Source organism: Euprymna scolopes, chromosome 5 (assembly GCF_053919585.1).
Source record: "Euprymna scolopes isolate OS-2025 chromosome 5, ASM5391958v1, whole genome shotgun sequence".
Lineage (NCBI taxonomy): Eukaryota > Metazoa > Mollusca > Cephalopoda > Sepiida > Sepiolidae > Euprymna > Euprymna scolopes.
Genome location: NC_136486.1, coordinates 65,807,407 through 65,827,406, shown reverse-complemented (window position 1 = coordinate 65,827,406; position 20,000 = coordinate 65,807,407). Strand labels below are relative to the sequence as shown.

The window sequence follows — 20,000 nt, the reverse complement described above, 5'->3', positions numbered from 1 at the left end:
TGTTTAAACAAACGATACCTCATTTTCTTGGCCTTCAATTCTCCCATAATTTTACCTGTTCATATTTTATTTTTTCTTTAAATATTCTAGTGTTCACGTCAATTAAAAAAATAATTTCAAATTGAGGAGGCAAAAAGAAATCCGCACAATAGAAAATTGTTATTTAAATGTGAATTTAGGATATTAATGCAACGCAAATACAACAGAGACAAAATAAATCGGTTTGTATTTAGAAGCATAGCCCTTCTGCAATTTGACAGACTGCAATCTTTTGGGCATTCCTAAGATTAGACTGCGGCAATACTCCGAGGAAAGAGTATCCAATTTTTTTTTTATTTTTGTCCAAAGTTCTTCCAAATTTGACATATTATCGTTGCGTTGATGTTGCTTGATGTAATGATGTAACTTTCGATAAGATTGAGGTCTGGAGATTGTGCAAGCAAATTCAAACACGGAAACCTCTTGACATTGCCGGCTGTGTGAATAGGAGCATTATCCCGCATGAGATGGGATTACCATCAAAATCCCGACAGAAAGTGGGGTTGAAAATGTTCAGTAAACATATTAATATGTTTAGTCGAATTAATTCGACCTTGCAAGCAAACTATAGACCTTAGAATATTGGTACTAATAATGCTCCACACCAAAATTGAACCACCCACACATTGCAGCGTTGAAACTGGTCATCTAGAATACAATTCTTCGTCTTTCCCCTGACGGGCTTTCTGTCTGCCACCACTGCCTAGCCTATTGAACTTGCTTTCGTTGCTAAAAAGCACTTTTGACTAATATGAAGAGTCATGAGCTTTTTAACCGTTTTCTTTTCACATTTCTACCTGCATCCGATGTCTCGATTGGATAAACCAGAAAGGTAAAGATTAATGAGCTTCTGACGATCAGTAAGAGAACGGTTTGGCATATGGACAAAATGTTACGTTGTATAACCTGGAACAACAACAATTAAGATAAGAGATGCTTTGCTAGGTCGATATTTTAAACCGATTTATGGGCGAGAATTGAAGCTGGTTTTAAGATAATTTTTTGCTGCGGACTTTCTCGTTGCCTCCTCAACTTGAAATTCTTTTTTTTTAAATTGACATGATAATGATTTGTTTGTAAATTTACATGATATTTTAATGAAAACTCAATTACCAACATGTAAAAGTATAGAGGAACAAAAAGGGTAATAAAAGGATGTATAGGTTGCTTTAATAATTACGTGAATTCAGCTAAGATTTGCATTTTAGGGAAACATTTTAAGTGCGACTTTCTTTTTTCCTGCACTAGCAGCCGTATAGCGCAAAGGTTAAAATCTTAGTCATTTAGGAGATCGGGTTTCTATCCTGGCATGAGGTCGTTGCTTGTCTAGCCGAACTTATGAGCTGTGAAAGAGCGACCAGTACTGTATTTTGATTACTATAAGTCTTCCTATCTTAGGTGTAGCATTTGGGAAGTTATATATAAATTACCATTAGCGTATGAAGCGATGCTCTTTGTGTAAACAAATTAAGCCTAGGTATAATATATATATATATATATATATATATGTATATATACAGATATATATTATATATATGTGTATATATATATATATATATGTATATTACTTAAACCAATGCGAACATTAAAAGCAATATGGTTAAAATTATCACATGTAGAAGTAAAAGGACTAGTTGTAAAAACTGGAAAAGAAAAAGACAAGACATTCTAGTAAAAATTATAATAGATTTTTAACTTTAAATATTGCAGAATTAAGAATATTTAAAATACTTCAATTTAAAATTATATAATCCATTTTGATTGTACTGCTAAATATTTTGTGTAATCCATGATTTTCCAGATTTTGCCTTGAAATAAAAATGTCTCTCTTTGTTTTACTTATAGCCTGAGCGACACATTTAGACAGCGGTTAATTATAAGCGACATCATTTTTTGTATCCTGTTACGTCATCATCTCCACCGTTCTCGATTTTAAATAGGGAACAGACTTGCTTGCTATGGTAACCAACAGCCAATCCTTACAGATTCGGAGAATTTTATAACACAGTAATTTTATTACAACTTTCATTTTACTGAGCATAAATTTAATTTATTTTAAAATAAATCTAAAAACGTGAGCTTTAAACTGTAAAATTGTTTGAAATCTGTTCGCAAAATGAGTGAGCGATGAAGTTTTAAAGCAGTTCTAAATGAGTAAACCTAACAATTATCCGGTAGATTTTGAAAGATATATGATGTTTGCATTTCATTTCTTTTTCATTGATAACATTCTCAATAAAAAAAGTCCTGGATACAAATATGCAAAACTGTATACGCAGTTCCTTGTTCATTTCTTCAAAGATACGAGGAGACATTCGTTGAGTTCTTCTCAAGGTTTTATTAGTAGAGCACTTAGGATAAAGATAATAACAGTATATTAACAAGCTAATATTGAACCCATTAGTGAATAATTTGCTCACATTAAGTCATCAATCCTCTGGTTTGAGCATGTTAATGTTTTTTGTTACATCCCCCTTCACCTCCGTAATTTTCCCACCACGACACACTCTAAGTTTTTGCCCGAGGTTAGGGTATAACCCAATGTCACAGCGAGCAAGATATGGACTATAGGGAACGTGAGGAACTTTCTCGATATCTATCTCGGTTAAATAAACTATGACCAGGATGGAGCACAATTAGGACAAATTTCACGCAAATCTTCCGCATTTTCAGTTCATTGCGAATAACTGTATGCCACTCAGAAACTAATGCCAGATTCAGGCAACATTCTGCAGCATTCCATATTATTTTCGGGCATTTTTCAAATTTAAAATTGCATATCTTCTCTTAAATTGTCATCAATTTCAGATGGGATCTTTTTTAAATCTACAAGCTGTGATAATCAGGCGTTTAATAGGTGCATTCTAATTACGTCTGCGGCTTTTTCTTTTATATAAAAAAATTGATCAGTCATATCATAAAGATAAACAACAGACTGGATTTTCAAGAGTCAACGACAATTAAAAATGCCTGTACAACATATATCTGGAAACTTATTGAATGCCCCTTGTAAATCCGATATGCAAAAATAAGTAGTTTTTAGAGCATTTTACTGTTTATTATTAGACAAATTTTCATATCTACTATTAAAATGTTTGTTTACTTATTAGTAAACATATTTGGGAAATCTTTTTCTTCAAACACACACACATATATGATATATATATATATATATATATATATATATATATATATATATACAAACATATATGTATATTATATATGAATATATATATATATATATATATATATATATGTGTGTGTGTGTGTGAGTGTGTGTGTGTATGCGATCAATGCCAAGATTTAAATGAATATACTTACGTTGCTGTCGTGACACTAACTAATATATTTGAACCCGTAACTTTTGCTTCCAATTCAGAATTGAGTCCCTTTGAAATAAAAATAATAAATGAAAAGGCTCTTAACATATACCAATTAGGCGTGTGTAAATCATTCTCTAAATTAATTAGTGTATTACTTAAGTCCTGACTTTATTTTAAAAGAAACAAAATTTTCTCTTGAAATTGCGACGATTTTCTGATATTAAAATTAATGAAACATACCAAGGTTTACGTTTTGTTATTTGATTTATTTACAATAAAGTGATAACTTGCTGATGTAGTTAAATTATTAAATTAATTAAAAGATGCGGATCAATCGCGGAATAATGTGGGATGAAGAAGTACATTCGATCATATTCTATGCAAGTATTCATTTTATGTATATACTATGAAACTTAATTAAATTTTTCTCTTCTAATTGTTAAGACGTTTTTTTTATTAGCACATATAAGTGCTAACCGTATTTACCATTTGGTTTCTGTATTTTATTTTAACATTTTACAGAGTAGGCACCATTTATCGAGGACTGAGAACCAACCTATGATAATATTAATGGGTGTAAGATGGGCAGTAAGACAACAGCGTTGTTATCAGTAGTGCTGAAAATTAAATAGAATCTTATTTAAGTGCATCCCTCAACTTGTTTCCATTGCACTTGAAGACGATTAGGTTGTCAGGCGTAAAAAAGGGTTGTGGTACATGGTTCCACGGGCAGGCAGTTTCAAGTGAGAAGCTGTATTTATGGAATTTGCGTTTAGATTTATAAAAGATAGAGAGTTCATATTGACAATGCCTCCCACGAATGTAGACTTAGACACCAGAGTCGTTTTTTTATAAATGAAAGAAACAAAATTAAAAATTGCCTCAGTCGTGAATGATTCTTCCTTCACTGGGAGAGAGAGCAAGAAATATAAGTGCAACCTTGGAAGAACATACACTTTGAGGTATCCAATTTTTAATTCTGATTAAAAATACAATAAAAATTCAACATGAAATAAAACTTAGGCCCAAGGCCAACTAAAAAATGGGGAACTGGGGAACGTAAGCTATTCTTGTCACTCTAGAAGTTAACATGGGTTCTCTTAGCATACACTTTCACCGTAGTACTTAATTCACACTTTCGTAGTGTGGGAAGTCCTAATTAGGACCTAATCCTTTACAACATTTGTTTTTATGAACGTGTTAAAAGAAAAAAATATAAATATAATGACAGAGTATATCATTTGCGTCGAAGGAAGGGAGCGAAAAAACGTTAAAACGTGGCTATTAAAACGCTCCCAACAGCAACTACTTGATAGAGCGCCAGTTTTCCTTCGTTTGTAAAGAAAACTGAGGTCGTGCGGAGAAGTCTCTAGGTGGGAATGCCCTCTAGATCGGACGAAAGGAAGAAAAGAAAAATTGGTTGGTGGGAAGATGTTAGTTGTTGATTTCTTTCTCTCCAAGATTGGTCATTTAGAGGGGGGAATGGCGGTTGGGAGGAGGTGGAGATCTTGAGGCTTCCTAACCAAGGTGAGACGGGACACTAACCCGGCTAGATAAGAGGATAAATGTAGGATCGGGTGAGTCCGGAACTGCACGGCCCACACTTCGAGGGAAACACGTATTCAAATGTGGCTCCCTTTCGTACACACAGACATGCTTCGTGTATCCATATTCTATTAAATGCCGCGTGATGCAGCCTTCTTCAATCAAATCTGATCTTCATCATTAGTTGGTGTTAAAAGAAAGCGATGAGGTCTTGACAAAATCCTCCGGCCACCTTGCAGTCGCCATTCTCTCCACGGCTATGATCGTAATGTAGACCATGTGCCTTTCCCGGTCCGGAGGCGACCTCACGTTATCAACGCCATTGGATACAGAAATAGGCGTGGATGCTCGGTATCGATGGGAATCGTCACCTCTCTGACATACGACCAGTAGCGGCGGAGTTCGCAGCAATCAAAGAAAACGTGATCAGTTGTTTCTATAGCCGTTTTTCAATAACGGAGACAACAGACGACTGCAAACAACGGAACTGCATTGGTCAATCGCCAGATCAGAGAGAACCCGAATTGTTCAGATGATTCGAACATAACGCACAACTCCTCGCGGAGCGCATCACATAGCGAGTCGTCGGCGGACCCCTTGACTAGATCCGTGTGGAGTTGCCTACGGGTAGCAGTCTCAAGGTCGCTGGAGCTTGGTAGTCGTTTTAGCGCTGATCAGCATTCTTTTAAGAATACAGATTCTGACCGTCGCCTGCGAAGGCTTTCGACAGAGAGATCAAGAATAAGGCCGGGAAAGGCGGCCACGGTTGATTTTCTTGAAGGTAGTGGCTAAGAGAAACAAGCCTCTCGGCGTCGCGCTTATACGCCAAATCCGGCATTCCCAAGCCTCATTCAGACAGACATTGAATACAGAACTGTCTGCACGCCCAGTGTTTTTTTTTTGTCCCAAATAAGCGAGTCCACGAGTTTCTCAAGAGCTTGTAGGTGTTGTGCAGGCAGGGGAAGTATGGCGAGTCGGTAAACGATTAGAGGGAAGTTGTACGTTGCGCATACTTCGGCTCTATTCTTTAACGAAATTTTCCTGGGAAGCAACGGGTTCAGCTCCGTCTCCATCTTTGACCGTACCTCCGACCAATAGTTTTCGAGCTGTAGACCCGATCTAAACCACACGCCAGAGATTCGAACCGGGGCTTCTGTCTAGAACCGAGATATTTGCGTTACGGTCTAAGCGCCCAACCGACTTTCGGTTTATCTTAGCACCTGTGATTTTTCGTCTTGAGCGAAAGCCTCTTACACGATCTCAATGTCTCGGAAGCTCAAAACAAGAACAGTAGCGTCATCAACGAACGTGGATGCTTTGCCGGCCGAGCCACCAGGCGCGGCTATTTCGAGCAGGGCCGAATTTGCCTCTCAACGGTTCAGCTTGCGGAACAGCGGCTCCAACCCCTAGATGTAAGGCACCGGCGAACAAAGGATTTCGAGAACAAAGGATTTCGAGCGTTATCTGGTGTACTTGTATGACAGCCGTGGACTGGCGATGCATCATGGAGATCCACTTGCAGAAGTCCGGTTTCAACCCGGCTGCCTTTTAGAACGCATACCAAGAAGCGAAAGGTAAACTCTATCGAAAACTTTGGACTCGTTTAAATTGATCAACGCAGCTTTCCTGTCGTCTTCTATCCCCCTACAGGATTGTGTGGATCAGGTTCAAGTTGTTCTAAATCGATCTCCCTTTCACAACGTAGTTTTGTTCCGGTTCGATCAATTCGCCGACAGCAACATTTTTAACTCTATGTTTAACGGAATTATGGGCCTGTGGTCATCTAATTTTTCTCCCACCATGCCCGATAACTTTCTTCGGCAATGTGACCACTCCATTGGTTATTTGCCCCAGGATCGACCCCTGAGCAAACCAATGGTTTAACATACCCGTCAGAAGTGGCAGAAACATGGGGGACAGCCTGAAATACAGTTCGTAATTTATCAAGTCCCGGTGATCTGCCATAGATTACGTGTCATACGCAGTAAAAACCTACCGCTCCCTCATCCGACCCTCGAAACTAGTTGCGTCGAAACGGAGAAAGTCGGTAAAATAGTCGTTTAACTCGTGGACCGGAAGATCGGGCTGCTGTGTAAATGTTCTCGAACCCCTTCGCAGATCTCCGGAGTCGATTTCAAGGTGTGCCCACCTGAATGTTTGACTTTGCCAATGTACTTGTCCCAGCCACGCCTAGAAATCCCGCAACGCACTTCCGCGTCAGAGTTGACTGCTTCGTTGCCTATCTGTTGAAGCCTAGTCCTAACAATCTGACCTTCATAACGCTCGCTAGTTTCACGCAGATGGCCTCGATTTGGTAGTTCTTGAGCAACCCTATCACCCTCCCAAGTAGCCCGGGCTAGTTTCTGCTCGAGCTGCTTCTTTGTCTCAGCCTTATCAAGAGCGAAGCGCTGAGCGTACTTGACGGATAATATTTTAATTTAAAATTTAAGACCCACCCACCACTTACTCCCGATAACTGTCTCAACTAGCGCCTTTTGAATTAGCTTATCTTGCAAGTCTTCAATCTCCATAAGGGAGGTGTTTTACTTCTGAGACATGACCGACCCAAAAGCGAAAACTTCAATTTAACTCTATAAAACGGTCAAACATAACTCGTTATTAAATATAATGCGCCCGGGCGATAGTAAAAGTCCCTGCTGAGAGAAAACCACAAAATAATAAACGATTGGGTTATATTCATGTTGAGTTATCCGTCAACAATAATTTAACTTTAAATGTTGAGCAGAAACATATGGGGCAAACTGGTGCAAATAATACGAATCCATATATTGGATAATGTTTACACCTCGAGGAGAGTAATCTTAGGACTAACAAGTGTGACATAGAAGGCCTGATAAACAGCTCACAACATTTCCAGATGCGATTGGGAATTCTTAAAATGGGCCAATCTAGACACAGAAAAGTGAAGCTGTTGTGGTTGATTGATTGAGAGGATACCCATAGGTTACCCCGCTCTTCACTATATAATCATATGCAGAACCTAAAAAGTTAGTTACTCAATCAGAGAGTTATTCAGTTGAGAGTGATCGCTTACTCCTCTCTCCACGACGCCCGTATTACTAACACCGCATTATTAATAAAGAAATGGAAAATCCTAAAATACTAATTGTCGACTATATGAAGTCAATAATCGATATATATATATATATATATATATATATATATATATATGTTTGTTTGAAAATTAATTAGGAGACAGAATGAAGTTTTGTTTGTTTTTCTTGTCTCTGTGCATTTAGGGCCTTCCAACCGGAGGCGAAATTGTGAATATTGTTCTTTTTCCTCGGCGTACGACGGCATATCAACCCTGAAAGGAGTTAAACTAGGAAGCACCGGTTGCGAATGAGAGATTGATCAAACTTTGGTTACCTGCGATCAAGATAGTGGCACACATTGGTTCCATGAGCGACTCTAACTTGAGCTTATTTTCTAGCTTCAGCCGGGCAAGGAACTAGTTCATGGTGCGTCTGGCCTACTAAGTGGGCGTGGAACAAGATAAGAAGTCTGCTTCGCCTCTCCTTACAAACATCCTGACCAAATATGCATTTGGATAGGAGGAAACGATATTGCCTCACGTCCATATCTCTCGCCCCGGATGTTCGACCCGAAACCAGTCGACCAGATCGCGTCTAGCCATCACATCAGCCAGACTGAACTCTAACATCTCTGACTCTCAAGTTCGCTGCTTACTTTATCTATTTCTTGGTCAGAGCTCCAATCTCTCATTAGCACTATTCATTTCCGAAACGCTTGGAACGCTTCGAAATGATTGAAGATAAGGCCCTCTCGCAAGCGATGCTTGGAACCGATTTTTGGGGCAGTTCTTTGCTATGTGGCCCTATTTCTGAAAGTGAAGCCGTCTACCCTCGACCGCCACTGTTTCCTTGAAGGATATCGCCACTGCAATGCCTAGGAAGCCCCATTTTCTCACATGTATCGCTACTTTATTGTTACACGGAGGGCACCGTTTTTGGAGCGTGTTTCCCCTCTCTAATCTTTCTAAGGAAAGCTACGAGCAGTTTCATGCTTTAGTCGGAAGGAGCATTAATTATTTGTACCTGTGATCTCCTACCATGTTACTCTGTCAGCATCTTGGCTCCTGCGCATTTAAACTCTCTGCATGAGAACGTTTCTGCTTCGTACTTGTTGGGGAGCAGTATGTCCCACATTGCGAAGCTCCTCTGGAGTATGTACTTGACAGTTGTATTTAGTTGCTGGAGGTGCTCTGCATTTATTTTTATTATTTTTTGGATTTTTCACTAAGTTGAGCCGATCTTTCTTGATGTCCAAAGTGAGGAAGGCCAAGGCCTTGTCATCCATTACGTCTCTGCCCCAGGTATTGGCTTGAGATTTTCCCCGCAACATATCCCTTGTACTTGGTGAGATACAAGTCTTCGTATTCCTGCGGGGGGAGTCTCTTTATAAAGGTTTTACACCGTGCAGATCCTTCTGATTGCTTTGGCGAGGGCTCTTTAATGGGGTTAGATTAACGTTTTGCTGTCTTGGAGGTGCTTTGTAAGACGGGTTTCCTTTTAGAGACTGATTTTCCCACGCTCTCTCTAGGTGTGTTCGGTACTGCTCCCTTTTTCGGGGAATTTCCCTTTGGGGAAGCATCCCCCTTCTTCCTGTTTGTTGAGGCAGCTGCCTCCTTATCAGCATTCATTTCTTGGCGGTATACCTAGTCTTTTTGGTCATTTTCTCCTTTTCGAGGAGGAGCTGCCCTCTTGAGGAGCTTCGTCACCGATAATGTATTTAGCGATGTTACCTCTTGGTTATGAGGATCTCGTGGGTGTGCCTCTTCAGTTTTGCAATTAGCTCCCTCTTCAGGGGAGCTGCCCACGTGGCGAGAATTTCCCCGAGCACAGTTTTTGGGTCTACTGCCCCTGCATCCATGTTATCTGGGGAGTCGTCCTTTGTGGAGTCAGCATCTCCGTGCTTGGGGTTTTCTCATTTTTCTCTTTGCCCTTATCTGTAATCTCTTTGAACATTAAAAGATCACGGTAAAATCCGAAAAATTACAGTTTTGACCAACGATAAGACGGCGTCCAAATTTGGGAGCCGACTTTGGCGCGAAAGAAAAGTGACGCCAAAGGCGGCAAGAGGTCAGATAGAACTGAGAGAGGGAGTTGTGAGTTAATTGGAGGGAAGAGAGTTCATAATCAGCAGCTCACATTCCCCTCAAATAACAAATCGGGGGGGGGGGCAGAACACTACCATAAAAGAAAGAACAAAAGCTTGTCAGTGAATTTTAGGGAAATGTTATTCGTCTCTCTTTGCCTTTCTCAAATGTTATCTTCCATCGCTCTCAGAAATTTTTAAAAAAAACTGATTTTCTGCAAAATAGTTCAATAAGCTAAAAGTAAATAATGCAAAACAAACTAATATACATACCAAATTAGCTGAAAGGACATTCAAGCTATTTCCATCTGATGTAAGCACGTTGAATTTTGATAGCACATCAGCGTCTAAATAGATTTTATTGTGTGCGAATTTAACAGTAGGCGCGCTAATCGTGCTAAAAATTATTTCAACTGTTCCATTTGGATAGTCCTTCGAAACCTGCGGGATAAAAATAAAGTAATTCAACAAAGTTTTAAATGTGAAACGAATGTGACTGTTATAATAGAAAGAACTAGCATTTATCTAACAATAAATGCTTAAAGACGACGACTGAAAAAAAACTCGAAAAGAAAAAAATGTTAAAGCTGGGAAAGACGAAAGATAGAAACACCAACCGTGTGACAGGGAAACTATCTTAAACCGTCAAAATTGTAAATAAATATTTAAACATGTCCTACATACTAAAGATAGTCGAGATTGGCCAATATAATATTTTGATAATAAAAAACATTTCCCAACTCAAATATAACACTTTGTAATGATAAAATACTGTTTAATGTAAGTTGGTTAGTGTAATAATATCACGACGTCAGTTTGTCGCAATCCCATTTTATCGATCCTTTGTTTACGATTAGAACGAAGCAAACAAAAAACGCACTGTAAGCTGAAACTATGACATTCAGGGAAATATGCCACGACCAGGCGTGCTAAATGTAGAAAGGGGCGTTTTTAAATAGCATCATATAAACAAAACGCTGCTGTCTTTCATAAACTACACAGAAACAAAGGACTGTTATATCGAACCTAATTACAAAAAATAGAGTTAATAAACATAAAAGAACCTTTTAACTGTACGTAACATGGAGTGAAGTGTATTATAGTCAGCCATTGTGTAGCATCATCACCGTTCGCCGTAGAGCCTGTATCACACAAAAAAAACTCTTTATATAACTAGCGTATGTGATTATATGTCTCAAGTGCATGTCGAGAGCTTGGAGAACTGTCATCTTTACTTGTCCCTCGTCGAGTCGGCGATGTTGCTGTAGGACCAGGGTCATCAGAAGGCGATGACAATTCCAATCTCTATTTCTGCTTTCCTCCTTGTTGTTCGCCTCAAAGACTGCTAGTCTATTACTTGAATTCCTGAATAAAGTTTGGCTAACATCCAGTGACTTCAGTTTAATGTTGCGCAGACTACAATCCACTTCTACGGCATCCAACCACTCCAGCGTATTCCTGAAGCGACTCATGCGTATCTCGGCAGCGACTCTAGCGCCCCAGCTCTCTCATGTCTTTGTTTTGTGTCGACTTTTTTAGTTGCACAGTTGATTGGCACCTTCACCGATTACACCCCTCTGAAACCAGTTACAGTGTTAGAATAGGACTATGATTACATTAACTTCATGAGTTAAATATTGTGTATCATATTTTTATATTCAATCAGCGAGTCTTAATTCGAATCAATCATAAAGAAAATGTGTCTACTTACTTTTGGGTAAAAAGCACCAATACAAATGCCTCGTGCGCAATGTGTTCGAAGCAGGTTTCGTTGTTTCTTAAACTGCAAAATATAAATTAATACATTTGTTTAAGGATCTATCTACATATATATATATATATATATATGTATATATATATAATTTTATATATACATATACGTACAAACACGTACGCACACACACACACACACACATATATATATATATATATATATATATATACATATATATATATATATATATATATATATATAAAGTCACTGCGTCAATTATAACAATACAGCTGGTCAACAATATTTGGTGATTGACCCTTATTTTACGTGTTTCCTTACAAATAAATGTAATTTAATCCGGTTTAGTTTAACTGTTTTATATAAATATAATATGCATATATACACACACATACACACACACATATATATATATATATATATATATATATATATATATATATATAAAACTCAAATCCTCGTGCTCGCTTGGACGTTTAAACCCTCTATCCGGTTGTTGACTTCCAGTTTCAAAAAATCAGTCTGCTTCTCTATCTTATGGTCAATCTTTCTTATTCTCGATATTAAAAGCCACACTATATTATATATATATATATATATATATATATATATATATATATATATATATATACAACGCATACACTTAGTAGACATTTTTGTTTGTTTTAACCCTTTTAACGTAATTTTCTTACAAATAAATATAACTAAACCCCGTTTCGTTAAAAACACTGATTTAATTGTACATATACACTGTACACCTATAAGCACATTTATAATTATATTCAATGCGTTTAGTAGCGCTTATATGGATTCTGACGATTTATTCTTTTCAGGCCTTACTTAAAAATATTTTTTCGTTAAGTATCGAGAATGGAAGAAACTTGGTTTTTGTAACGCTTTTAGTAAGGCCGCCCTAATTTTATATTAGTGCTTTCAGTAGTGTTCTGAAAGCTTACTGAGTTTAATTTTTTCACTCATCACTTAGAAAAATGTTTGCTGAATGCAGTAAAAGACAATATCATCTTAAAATAACATTCTTCTATAACATTTGTTTTATTTCACCATTTAAGGGTCAACGAATATATAAAATAAAATAAAATAATGATAGAGGGACTGCGAAGTGAAACGTCGTTAAAAATATTTTGGAGTGGAGGATGAACGTCAAATCAGGGCTGAAAATTGTTTAAAAATAGAGGATCGATTTACTAGAACCTTGTATGTTAAAATGTAATCCTTTAAAATTTCATTTTTTTTATAATGTGTTTGCTTAGTCTCAAATAATTCGCAGAAATATTTGAAAAAAATACCGAAAAATGAACATAATTGTTAGGGGTGTATGGATTTTTTTAAAAATGTGCCTACAGATTTTAAAAATATTTTCACTACCCAAGTTATGTGTAATTAAAATAGAATTTGATTTAAAAAAATACGTTTTTCGTGTCCAAAATTATTTACGATGGTTTTCTTCTCATTTTTCACTGCAAGTTGGAATTGTTTTCAAGCAAATAAACCAAAGCAAATATATTTTTTTAATGTAATAAACTTACTTGATCAAGTCACATATCTAAAAACAATAACTATTTTAACTTATGTTTAAAAAATTATTTTTAAAAAAATAAAACATAAACCTTATATTAATATTTAAAAGTTTATACTTTTGCATAGGGAATCATTTTCCAAAATAAATTTAATATAAAATTAGACCCAAATTCTTGACGACGTAACGAAACATGTAATCGTCACCATTTTTTTTCGTGCATGTATTCAATATATGCATACGTCTGCAAAGTGTAGTATTGTTTTCACTAATCCCCACTTTTTCTCGCGCGCGTGTGCATTTTTTGCGCCTTTATATATAAATTCTGTATATTCCATATTCTATAGCTACCTATAGGATATACTACTAACCCAACAGGTTACGGATCGTCTAATATATATATATATATATATATATATATATATATATATATATATATATATAAGTATATATATATATATATATATATATATATATACCTATTTGCAGTGTTCTGAATTAGATCGGGTGAATATAATTTCAGTAATCGATCATATACCATTAAATGTTAAGCCAAAAAGAGATCACTTAAACTTTAAGCTACAAAATTATCATATATCATAATTGAACATTCATATGTTGTTTTAACAAAAACTAAAACTTTAAAGAATGGGTTGATAGCTACAAAAAGTGTACTTCATTGTTAGTTACAATTGTTTCAAGGCCATTTGAGAAAATTAAAACGTTGCAAAATTTTCACAAGAACAGCCTTTCTTCGAACTTATTGCATAAAAACCACTTTAACAATAAAAGATTATGGAAAAAAAATTCCTTTATGAGGAAAAGAAAACAAGCGAGATCACTTTACTTCTATGACATCTTTGCAAGCTATTTTTTAAATGTACATATCCACCTACTTTCGTATCCCTATTAAAAAAGAAGAAAAAAAGAATGCCAAACTAAATAGCAAACGATGTAACCACTAAATTCCTATGCCCATTTAATATGTTAAATTTATACTATTTATTGATTTCTTAAATTAGATTTCTATATTTCTTTATTTTATTATATTATATTATATTATTCGTATATTTATTTTTTTAATTTTAAATTTTTTTAAGCCGGTCTAATTAACTAAGTTTAACCGTTACAAATATACGTAATTTTCGTATCGGGAATTTGCTTTGTTTATTTACAACAATAACTGCAAGCTTATTTATGTGATTTAGGAACAGTTTTAGTTATAAATTTATTCAATTACAAAATAAAGTCTTAACATTACTTTATATTTAGTTCATTCTCATTTTTCATTTAAAATTAAGGATCTCAATCTATTTTTTTATTTGTATTTTTTAAGTTTTTATTTTTTAAATGCGTTGCGTTAATGAAAACTAGTGCTTGTGTGCTGTTATGAGGGGGAAGGATTTGTGTGTGTGTGTGTGTGTGTGTGTTATTTACTTAGCATAAACATTTCCTCAATTATTTTATTAATTTATTATTTGATTAACTTACTGATTATGAACAGTTTTAGTTAAGAATTTATTCAATTACAAAATGAAGTCTTAACATTACTTTATATTCAGTTCATTCTCATTTTTCATTTAAAATTAAGGATCTCAATTTATTTTTTTTATTTTTGAAGATTTTATTTTTTTAAATGCGGTGTGTTAAGCAAAACTAGTACTTGTGTGGTGTTATGAGGGGGAAGGATTTGTGTGTGCGTGTTATTTACTTAGCATAAACATTTCCTTAATTATTTGTATTAATTTATTATTTGATTAACTTACTGATCTTCTTATCTATTTTTATATTATCAAAATAAACCTGTAACGTATATTTCCTTAAATTATCCTCCTGTTTTCCCTTCTCTCTTTCTTTCTTTAAACTACAGCGTCGGATAATTCAGAAAATTAATAAATTAAAAATAAAAACAAAAAAATATTATTTATTCCCCCCGCCTACCACTCTCACTATCACTTTACACCCCGTATGAAACCTGTTTTTTCCTCCTTCCATCACACCACGCGGCCAATACTGACTTTCCAACCTGTTGCCATGGTGATCTGTTAAATTGACTGCTAACTTCTACTTAAACCGTTATAAACTACAACAGCGTCTATAAACATAAACACAATAATTATTTAATAATAAACCCCCTCTCATTATATACACCCCTACTACTTTAAATTCCAACGCCCTCTCCCTTCCACTCCACCCCTTCTTGTCTAACTCCCCTTCATATGCTACGATTTTTTCCATTCTTATATGGTACTATAACTCAGTCCATCTATGAATTCTGACGAAGCTGGTCGGATATTTTCTCATCTTTTGAGAATATATTCCTAGGTGAAACAATATGTAAATTCATTCTGCACTCACAGCAATTAATTTTCTATATATAGCCCAAAACCTACCTATTTCATGTTTTTTCACTAGTAATCAAGTAACTGCATATTTACACATGAACAATACAACATTTTTCATCATATGGAACCATTTTTATTACTGTAATTTGTAAAAGATATTGAGAACAACATTTCAGATATACCATCTATTAGAAGAGTAAGCCAGCGTATAGGGTTACTTGTTCACTGCAGTGAGGAAACTTGACCACATATTGGAAGGGATAATCAGATGAAGAAGTCAGCCTTCTGTAGCTTTCAATAACAAAATGCAACAAAATGAGCATATTTAATATTTTCTACGTTATTTCCGGACCATAACACTACCTGTTGATTTGACACAAATGTCTATCCGACGAATCTGGATATCTCAGGTCCATGATACAGGTTTGATAGTTTTTTTCCTGCATCTGTTTCAGATTTACTGTATCAGAGGCACAATACTATAATAGCGCGTAGAGTGTTTGCTTCATCATCAGTTGTATTATATCGGGATGATTGTACTGCCATGTCGTGCATAAACGTGGACCCTGCAGTAATATCTAGCAGGTTTTATCACGGCCAGAACCATCTAGACGATATTCAACTTATAGTCTAATGTTGGGAGCATGCTTTCTATCAAACTAATTAACTTAGCCTCACGCTCTTACTTCAAACAAAAATGAATCAACTGAAATGAAATACAAATCCAAAACGCATTTAAACCAGCCACCGAATTAGAGCTGTACTTTATTCGACATTATAATTGCAACACTATTCTTTGATATCACCATCCCAATGTATGTATTTGTAGGGTTTTCATGTCTACCACAGGAGTTGCCTTGGTTTGGCACGATTTATACAGACGACGATTGTAGTATTACACATAGCTTATCTAGAGCTAATTTCCTAACGGACAAAGTAACGTTCCCGACCCGCCTTATATCTGATGAATATCTGCAAATTTCACTTCTAGATCTATTCTTATTAACAGTAACTGAGGATTGTGTGATAAATACACATAGTCCACTCCGAAACGATGATTACCTCTTGATATTGGTTGCCATTACTCTAACTCGAACATTCTCATATTCCTGATATCATAAAACAAAGAAATATCCAAGGCTTGTTTAATTGACCTAATACCTTCCATATAATCTAAGAATGTTTTCCGAGCTAGCTCCTGTCCGATCTAAACTCTTCAACAAATAGACATCCACTTAAATTTCAATAGAGGTTTTAATTGAATTTAAAACTATGATTAAAATGCAGCTATATCATATACAAAGTGTTGACCTTTAAAAGTGGCAGCTAATCGCCACGTTTGTGACTGGCGAAAAACTAGCTCGTATGAAACCATAAAAATTTCTAAATGCATATTTACATCAATCCATCGTTTAACAGCAACATTCCTGCTAAAAAAATATTTGCATAGTTTTACTTAGGAAACACCGTACTATTCAGCCAAAAGCTCTATGATTGCTCTAAAAGTAAAGCCTCCAAAGTGGAACAATAAAAACATCCAACTACTTGTACTCTAGTAGATATTTTTCTACATAGTCCCATCCATTTAAATGTGCATTTGTTCAGAATGCAATAACGCACGTCCTAGAGAAGGGTTGTATTTTAGAGTTTCACAATTCAATGTCTGGAAAGGTGAGATGAAAATTCCAGATAATAAATGCATGAGTCCAGTCATATACCATTGCATTTTGCAACTCCATCTGGTCAATTCTGGCAGAATAAAAATAGGGCATTACTTTGTAAAGCCGCTGGATTAATATATATATATATATATATATATATATATATATATAAAATATATATATAATTCATGATTCTTTGCGAATACAGAATGTAAATATTGCAACTATAACGGGAAGACCTTTTATAAGGTTTTAAGATGAAGTAAATAGGGTAGAGAAAAGAAAAGAAGAAAAGGGGGGGTCAGCTAACCGGTTTTGTCCTCGCTTTATCAACGCTGTATCAAGGGATATTGTTTTTTTTTCAGAAGGGCGAATAGAAAATATGTACAATTTAAAATGAAATAACGTTGCGTTAAGTTATGTGCGGGGAAAAAAAAGAAAAAAAAACGTAGGGGAAGCGATTAAATCTGAAATAAGGCATACCAAGCAACAGATCTACTTGCCAGACACAAGGATCTTCAATCACTGACCCTCTTATTGAAAACCCGGAATGGACAGCGAAATTTAGCACGAACCCATGTTCAATGCCTAGTCGTGCTCACTCACTATTCCATTTTAAGATCTTATAAAGTTTTAACGATTGGTATAAAAGACAGAATGAGGGAATGCTTCTTGGGTTTGTGCGTAATTAATCTCTAAGATTTTCAAGTAAAATAATCTTTCTTTATTATAATCGCTTTCTCCTATTTTCCCTACACATAATGCAACTTTTATAAAAAAAAAATAACAAAGTCGATCGATACAGCTTTAAGAAACCGATGGCAGAACATGGCATCTGACATCCTCACATGTTTTCTACTTTTCTCCTTTTCACACCATTTATTTTGTTTTAAAACGTTTTAAATCATTCGTTACAAAAGTGTTCGCTTCATAATTGCGATTATATATATATATATATATATATATATATATATATATATATATATATACGTAAAACATGATCACACACTTTTAGAAGACAATTAAATTGAATAAAATTTACATGAGAAATTTGCAAAATTAGAAGTGTCTGAAATAACGATAAAATGATTATTATTTTGTTTAATTGTTGTTGTATGTCTAGTATTTCGTAATAATAACATCATCAGAGTAAGAAGTCCGGTCCGTGTGTTTTTGAATTCTTTTTGCTGTTATAGAGGAGTTGAAACCTCGGAGTAGGAGGGAAGGAAAATATACGCGCTGCTTTACGTGTGTTTTGCTCCAGATTCGAGCGGGGAATTTAAAGTAAAAGGTCACACAAAGATATTGATCTGAAAAAAATTAAAATGAAAAATTTGAAAACATTGAAATGACGGAAATAATGATACAATCATTTTTATTTATTTTTGGTGCAGTTATAAGTTCATTATTTCACAAAAACTAGGGTCGTTACGGTAAGCAATCCATAATATGGTTTTCTTTTCTTTATTTTGGTGTTATAGACGAGGTGATCAATATAGCGAGATAAAACATGTACCGACAGAACTGGCCTCGGATATATATATATATATATATATATATATATATATATATATATATATATACATATGCATATATCTATATATACATATACATGTGCATAAATCTATATATACATATACATATATATGCATATATCTATATATATACATATACATATATATATACATATATACATATACATATATATACATATATACATATACATATATATACACATATATATACATATACATATATATACATATATGTGCATATACATATATATAGATATACATATGCATACATATACATATATATACATATATATACATATGCATACATATACATATATACATATGCATATATACATACACGTATATACATACATATATATATATATATTTATATATATATATATATATGGCAGATGCTAGAAAAATACATTTCATAATAAAAAAGTTCATACAACATTTCTGCAAATTCGCCCAAATTTTCGAGAAAAAGCGAATATATATATATATATATATAAATATGTATATATATATAAATATGTGTATATATAAATATGTATGTATATATATAAATATGTATGCATATATAAATATTTATATATATATAAATATGTATATATATAAATATGTATATATATATATATAAATGTGTATATATATATATATATATAAATATGCATATATATATGTGTATATATATATGTATATATATATATATATATATATATATATATAAAGAGAAAGCGATAGGGAGAGAAAAGATTTATTTTGCACATTAGTTATTCTTATATAGCAATATAGTAGAGTCGCACTGGTTAACCGACACATATCCTTATGCACTGAAATCACAAATAAAAACATACAAAATTGATAGAAGGATGCGATCGATTATCTGGATTATTACCTCTTTTCTTAACGGCTCCTTAGTAAGTTCAGAGAAATTCATACTGATACTGTCCTAAATTTTTTCAATCAATTCCGTATCAGGTTTTTGTCAGTATTTTTCGTGCATTTATATTTGGCTTATTCTTATTTAATTATAGCCTGTTCTCTTATCCATCTTTAATAACGATTCATCAACATTATATTATATCTGATGGTAATGACAATGTTCTCGCTGATAGTTTCATATCATTTTACAGAATTTATTTTTAGAACAATGTTTAGC

At 34.6% G+C, this 20,000-nt stretch overlaps 1 protein-coding gene across 2 annotated transcripts in view; it reads right to left on the bottom strand.

Moving 5' to 3' along the window:
• Positions 1-20,000, bottom strand: part of LOC145276826 (bactericidal permeability-increasing protein-like) — a 139,287-nt gene that overhangs the window by 35,969 nt on the left and 83,318 nt on the right. The window contains exons 9-11 of one of the 2 annotated variants that reach the window (XM_080128176.1): positions 11,758-11,829; positions 10,320-10,487; positions 3,361-3,428 (exon numbers count right to left, since the gene is read on the bottom strand). In XM_080128176.1, the coding sequence (XP_079984302.1) occupies positions 3,361-3,428; positions 10,320-10,487; positions 11,758-11,829 (308 nt within the window). The remainder of the gene's footprint in view (positions 1-3,360; positions 3,429-10,319; positions 10,488-11,757; positions 11,830-20,000) is intronic. The other variant, XR_013868036.1, reaches the window with a different exon arrangement.